Raw genomic sequence first — 7,752 nt, 5'->3', positions numbered from 1 at the left:
CTTTAAAATTAAAATGTCTTCATATATTACTACATAACAGCTTCAGATATGATTAGTGATAAGACAAAAACAAAAAATTCAGAATATGTAACTTAAAAATCATTGTTTTCTCTAAATGTTTGTGAAAATAGCATATAATCCATAACTGAAAATCAGAAAGGAATATGTATTCAGTTTAATTGTGTGGTTATTTAGAAAGATTTAACAGAAGAAACCCAGGTGTCCAGATTCACATCTCAGAGCACTGATTCTAGGAAGGCTCCTTTGCTGTGGTTCAGTAGAGAGCTGTGTTACATGACTGCATTCCCATTAATCTGCCTTCTTTGTTGTCTTCACAGATGTTTAGCTCTGAGCCTACCATAAATGGAAATCAATCCCTGTGCACCAAATTCACATTTGTGGCTTTTTCCTCTCTAGAGGAATTACAGCTTGTCCTCTTCATTGTGTTCTTAATCATCTACTTATGCACTATAGGAGGAAACCTCGTCATCATCTCACTGATCTTGATCACCCCTGCCCTGCACACTCCAATGTATTTCTTCCTGGTGAACCTCTCATTTCTGGAGATGTGCTATATCACCAGTGTGGTACCTCAGATGCTAGTGCACCTGCTGGTGGAGACCAAAACCATAAGTGTGGGTGGCTGTGCAACCCAGATGTACATATTTGCCATCTTGGGACTGACAGAATGCTGCTTACTAGCAGCCATGGCTTATGACCGCTTTGTAGCTATTTGTTATCCACTGCATTACACTCTCTTCATGGGCCCTTGTGTTTGTTTGAAATTGGCTGCAGCATCTTGGTTCACTGGGGTGCTGGTGGAGTCAGCCCAGATCACCCTGATCATCACTCTGCCCTTCTGTGGAACAGGAAAGATTCAACACTTTTTTTGTGATATCATGCCTGTACTGAAACTGGCTTGTGTTGATACCTCCCAAATTGAAACTGTGATATTTGCTGTCTCCATGCTCTTTATTATGAGTCCCTGTTTCCTCATTCTGTGCTCCTACATGTGCATCCTTGCGGCCATCTTGAGAATCCCTTCAGCAGCTGGAAGACACAAAGCTTTCTCCACTTGTTCTTCTCATATCCTGGTTGTTTCTCTGTTCTACGGCACTGCCTTGTTTACTTATCTGCAACCAAAGAGTACACATACTCCGGAAACAGACAAAGCAACTGCACTCATGTACACAATGGTCACACCTGCTTTGAATCCTGTTATCTATACCTTGAGAAACAAGGAAGTAAAGGAAGCCTTTCAAAGGGTAACACAAAGGAACTCTCAGACAAATGGTCTAAACCAGCCATAGTAGCTAAAACCTATGCTATTGTACAGAGAGTTTACCCAATTTTATGATTCTTCTACCAACATATTCTTTCATTAAACCATTTGTAGCCTAGGTACCAGAAAACATTGGGATTTCTCGTACTTTTTCAATGCCTGTAAGTTAAAGGAAACTACACAGTAGGTTTATTCAATTGTTTAATAATTCATTCATTCAACAATATTTACTGAGCATCTCGTGTCAAGCCACCAGTTTTTTCCTTCTCCAGTAGTAATAGCATTAAGGCCAGTATGTTTCACACCATTTTCCTGAGGAAAATGAAATATTCTTTATGAGTACAAAACAAAAAATGAAATAAACAGGAAGTAATAATATCTTTTTGGTATCAAATGTAGACTATCAGAAGTTAAGTTCTTAAGTGCAGTATACTCCTTAATTACTCTGCTCTCTGTATGTCTTAAAGTCATATATAAATAAATCACCAGCTATTAACACTGAGTGATGTACACTATGAAATAACTTTAAATATTTAGCTTGCAAATCCAGTAAGAGATCTTAATTCTTTAAAACCAAAGTTTTTCTTTGCTCTTATCCATCTGTTTTTTTGTTTGTTTTTCATATGAGTAAAGACTTAGAGAAATGTCTCCCTTTGTGACATGTAATCTTATCACATCTATTGTAAACCTTGTTTAAATGTATTGATTTAAATATAATTTTCTTTTGTCACTGTCTATATATTCTAGCTAATATATATTGTTTTTGTCTCTGTGAATATTAAAAAAACAAGTCTTCTACAGGAAATTAAAATAAATAACTTTAAACAGCTGTGGGTTTCTTATGGCAACTTTAGAGAAGTTGACAAAAAAGTAAATGTTCAAGGACATTTTGTCAACCTGAAAGTTAACTTTGATTTTATCTTGACATCGATACTCTAAAGTCAAACCCTAATACAAGTACAATTAATTTATTTGAAAGAAGCTCAGAAGTGGGAAAATGATACACATGAGTTAAGAAAAACAGTAAGTTGTCCATTGTTATGTCAAGTTCCATAAATAACCACTAAAATTTAATCTTGCCAAGGAAATAGTATAAACATGATCCTCTGAAAAAATTAGAAAGAATGAATAAGACCTACTATTTGATAGCACAACAGGGCAACTATAGTCAATAATAACCCAGTAATTAATCAGTTAATAATAATTTAGCTTCCATTTTAAAATAACAAAATGAGTATAATTGGATTATTTGTAACACAAAGGAAAAATGCTTAAGAGGATGAATACTGCATTCTTCCCTCAAGATTATTCACACTGCATACCTGTATCAAAACATCTCATGTACCCCATAAATATACACACCTATTATGTCCCTACAAAAATTAAAAATAAAAAAAAATTTAAACACAATTTGAGATCTTACTGTCCTCTAGGTCTAGAAGTTGGGGAGTATATGCACCTGTTTTTATGCAGCTTTACTCACAGGTTGATACTAGAGAGTGTTAACCTGGATGTTACAGCTCTGCTGCTGATCGTAGCTGACTTCTAGAAATGCCCTTAGGTACAGTGTTTCAGATATTTGGCAGCTGGAAAGCATCCAGCATTAAACCTTGATGTGGTAAGTTAGGTTAGAGGAATATAGAAGGCGATATTGCCAATAAATGCTACAAGTTTACTCTAGAGAAGTATTTGGTGTGCTTGAAATTTGTAATATTAAAAGAGAGTGAAGTGTGTGTATGTATGATAAAAAATTGGTTTGAATATAGGATAGGTATTTATATCTCCATAATTATTTTTTCTCTTTTATTTTCTAATGCTGGTTCAGGAGTGGAGGTTTAATTTCCAAATGCAAGGGCTGGAGCTGTGTATCATGCAGACAGACATTTTACAGGTGAACAATATAAATCATTTCATATCAATTCCTTTTACGATAGCTGGACTTTTCCTTAAATCACTGATTTAGTTTTAGATGGCTAAAAACTATTTTTTGATAGCTTTTACAAATAAAAATTTAACATTTCAAATTATTCAGTGGATGGAAGAATATAGGTACAAGTCCCAAGAATGTATTCACATGTAAAGTGTTTAAGTTTAATTATTTATCAGAATTATGAGTGAAGAATTTTTCATGAATCACTACTTAAACTGAACACAATTTGTCAATTTTACTTGGTGTTATGACTGAAAAATGAAATATGCAATCAACTTTTTATGTATTCATTCATCAGAAAATCACCACTTGATTTGTTTTTAGGATTAAAAGTCTGAATTGTCTTAAATATATATACATTTTTGCACAATAAACAATATTTCTAGACTCCTTTAGTTTCTTTTTACTGCTGCAATTGTTTTAGCTGTACAGTTTCATTGGCTAAAAAAACTTAGATTAACTCTTTTATGTGTTTTCCAGTGTAAAACATTTGCATTACAATAAACATTAATGAAGAATTCTGTCCAAAATACACTTCATCTTTTAATGTTTTAACATTACCCGACAACAGAAGAGCCAAATATTTTCTTTTTGGTAATGCTTATACGCTGTGGTGGTTAGATGTTTCAAGCATTGTTAAAAATTACCTAGTACAACTCACTATGTTTCACACATAGTGCAGTGGATATATTCCCTATGGTCTCTAGTAGGAATTAAAATACTGCAGATATTTTAATATTTATTTAAATATTAAATAAATATTAAATATTGATTATTAGACTTGAGACTGATTAGTCACATAATAACAGTGAGTTGTTATTAAAATTATTAATATTGATAAGCTTTTATAAAAGTCAGCGTGTTTTAAATTATTTTCAGACATTTATCTGTACCCAAATATAGATTTTTTTCTGCAAAGGAGTTCATTGTATTTCTAGCAATAATAAGTCTACTTCCAGCCATAGTCTAGAGTTCTCCATTCTCTGACTTTGTATTCTCAAGTAAAATCAATTAATCAAAATGTTATTGAGAAGGCCAAGCGAGGTGGCTCATGCATGTAACCCCAGCACTTCCAGAGGCTGAGGTGGGCGGATAACCTGAGGTCAGGAGTTCAAGACAAGCCTGGCAAATATGGTGAAACCCTGTCTTTACTAAAAATACGAAACTTAGCCAAGCTGTGGTAGTGCATGCCTGTGATACCAGCTACTCAGGAGGCTAAGGTGGGGTAATCACTTGAACCTGGGAGGTAGAGGTTGCAGTGAGTAGAGATTGCACCACTGCACTCCAGACTGGCTGACTGAGCGAGATCCTGTCTTAAATATACTACTATTAATAATATTGAGAAGTTAAGACCTGTGGACATAAATATAATACATACATTGTTTGGCTTTCAAGTCCTGAGAAATTCTTTGTTGTTGTTTTTAATGATTATTTAATTATACTGTTCTCCAATGGGAAATCTTCAATATTCTTATTTTTGGTGTCCAAAAATGCCCAAGAATGAAATACTTCAAGTGGACAGAAAGTGAAACAACTAAATTTGATACCCAGATATTGACTCTATATTCCAGGATGTGATCAAACTGATATCCATATAATCAATCATTGGTTCTCTCAGTTACCTTATATTCACTATTTTTGGGAAAAAAATTACACAATTTTGTTTGCGTGTGTGTGCATACACATACACATACATCTGTTTTTGCTAGACATATAATAAAAATATGACAGTGTTACACAAGTGTTTTCCTGTTTATCTAATTTTTAAATTGTGGTAGTTTTCCCCTCAATATTTCTGTATTCTTCCATATTAAATGCATACTATACTGCTTTGTTAAAATTATCATTACAATCAAATTATCACCTAGGTCCTAAGTTTCAGGATAGTGAAAATCATAATGTGGAGTGTTTATCAATACAATTACAACTAGAAAGGATACACCTGTATTGCTAATTCAGAGACTAAGCATCACTGCAAGTAGAAGAACAAATACACTATTTCCTGTGTCTGAACAACATGAGTGTATGCTCTCTCCTGTTGGAACAAAGTGGGTATTTGCAATTACACATGGGAGTTTATTGTATCTTGGATGAGGGAAACTTCAGAATAGTGGAATGACTGAAGTCTCCACATGCACTGCCTGTGTAATGGTAGAACCTCACTCCTTTGTAGTGGTCTCTTAATTGCCTCTGAGATACACAAAAAGTACCTCACATTTATACACACACACACACACACACACATGAATGCACATGTACATGCACACACACACCAGTTTAAGAGCTGCCAGTCATCATGGAGTGCCTGATCTCTTATATAATTTTGCTCTCATGTTTAAACACTGGCTGCTGTGCAAAGCCACTTAGAAAAGCTTTGCTGTTGCTCTTTACTTATTAAACTATTAGGAAATCAATGCTTTGGCCAGAAGTAATATTTCTGAATATTCTCAAACTCCAGTCACCTGGAATTCCAGAATGGAACTGAATTCCCAAGGAAAAGCATTTTTAAAAAATCTCTTTGCCAAACTTGTGTCATATTTCATTGCTTGTATTTCAAAGCAGTTTCTTTCTAAATTAAAAGTTTAAAGAATAATTGCTACACACATCATGAGAGGCAAATAGATACTGGCTGTTGATTTAGAATAATGTGGAGAGGTTCCAAAATGCAACTTCAAATATACTCTCTTGTAAAATGTATAAAAGGAAACAGATATGTATAGATTTATTTAAATAATAAAAAATTATGGACACCAAAGAGAAACAAATATCTATTTATCAGAATTGCCTAGCGTTCAACTCTCTCATGTTAAGCATACTTGACATAACCATTTCCACAACCAAACTTATTTTAGGTTCTAGAAATTTCCAGTAGTCAGGACTTCCATAAACCTCCAAAATGATAAAACCTGATATTACAGTTTTTATTCTATGTTTTTAAGATGTTAAAGCATTTAAAAATTATCTAATAAAGTCAATGTTATATTCACTGGGCTACTGTTTTAAATATGTGACAGGTGTGGAGTGAGTAATTTCACTTGTTTAGCAATTTCAGGTGACAACAAAGCAAAAGGAAATAGACATTTTAAATTCTAAAGAAAACTACAAATGAACCACTAACAACTGGGTTTACTAAAATGGTAGACAATCACCCCACACACCGATATGTACCCACTTGTACCTGAGAAAGACTAGGGAAGATATGACACAATTAGAACTGTTATAGAATTGCAAGATTCACAAGGATATGAGAGAGCGCACTGTAAGTACACCAAATTATACTGGGGTGGGGGTGCCCCAAAGAGAATCATTTTTTTAAAGAAAAAATGTATCTCTGTAAAAAGGTAAAACTAGACTATAGTTCTCCAGCTGGACGCTTGCTGAGATGTAGTCCCTGTGGCCGACTTAGGTACTTCCATCTGAGTGAAGCTTCAAATGACCAAACATTTAAGGCAGAGCTTGACTTGAATAACCTGAAGTTTGGGAAGATTTGCCAACATAAAGTCTAGAGTCTGCAGGTTTGAGGTTCACAGGATGATTCTTTGAAAGCAGGGTTTGAAAGTAATATAGAGAATACTTAAAGCTCTGATGAACAAAATCAAAGAAGAACTAAATAAATGAAGATAATTTCATGTTCAGGGTAGAAAAACTCAATATTTGTTGAGATATTAGTTCTTCTCAAATATACCTATGGATTCTACACAATCTCAAACAAAATCAGATAAAGTTTTTTGTTTTTTTCTTTGAGGCGGAGTCTCGCTCTGTCACACAGGCTGAGTGCAGTGGCGCAATCTCAGCTCACTGCAACCTCTGCCTTCTGGGTTCAAGCGATTCTTCCGCCTCAGCCTCCCGAGTAGCGGGGACCACAGGTGCGTGCCACCACGCCCGGCTAATTTTTGTATTTTTAGTAGAGACGGGGTTTCACCATGTTGGCCAGGATGGTCTCGATCTCTTCACCTCGTGATCCATCCACCTCAGCCTCCCAAAGTGCTGGGATTACAGGCTCAAGTTTTTTTTATATCAACAAATTGATCCTAAAATGTGTGTAAAGACACAAAAGACCCAGAATAGCCAGCCCAGTATTGAAGTAGATCAACAAAGTTAGAGAACTCACACCACCCTATATTGAGACTTACAAAGTTATAGTTGCAAGACAGTGTGATATTGGAGAAAGAATGGACAAGTAAATCAATAGAACAGAATAGAGAGCTCCAAAAGAGACTCACATAAATATACGGAGGTCATGCAATGCAGAAAAGCTGGACTTTTTAACAAATGATGCTGGAACAACTAGACATACCCAGTCCCCACCACCGCCACCGCCACAAAAAAAGTAACAGAGAAATTTGGACAGAACATTTCACTTTTTCCAAAAAAAAAAAATAACTCAAAATGGATCATGGACTACGTTCCTATTAGAAGATGTTCCACATCATATGTTATTAGGGAAATTCACTTAAATCAGCAATGAAATAACACTACACACCTATTAGAATGACCAAAGTTTAGAGCAGTGACAATATCAAATGCCGGCAAAGATGTG

General features: G+C 34.9%; 1 protein-coding gene across 1 annotated transcript; it reads left to right on the top strand.

Moving 5' to 3' along the window:
• The first annotated feature begins 338 nt into the window (after nt 1–338).
• Nucleotides 339–1,310, top strand: LOC105715995 (olfactory receptor 10A2-like). The gene has a single exon (XM_012450536.2). The coding sequence runs from the start codon at nt 339–341 to the stop codon at nt 1,308–1,310; it is 972 nt and encodes a 323-aa protein (XP_012305959.2).
• The last annotated feature ends 6,442 nt before the right edge of the window (nt 1,311–7,752 follow it).

The sequence above is a fragment of the Aotus nancymaae genome, unplaced genomic scaffold (genome assembly GCF_030222135.1).
Source record: "Aotus nancymaae isolate 86718 unplaced genomic scaffold, 86718_ANA_hifiasm-v0.15.2.pri h1tg000016l, whole genome shotgun sequence".
NCBI classification, from domain to species: Eukaryota; Metazoa; Chordata; class Mammalia; order Primates; family Aotidae; genus Aotus; species Aotus nancymaae.
The sequence above is the reverse complement of the archived record's forward strand: the minus strand, read 5'-3'. Positions and strand labels throughout refer to the sequence as shown.

Coding starts and splice junctions, on each gene's coding strand:
- LOC105715995 (XM_012450536.2), top strand. CDS start 339: ATGTTTAGCTCTGAGCCTACCATAAATGGAAATCAATCCCTGTGCACC.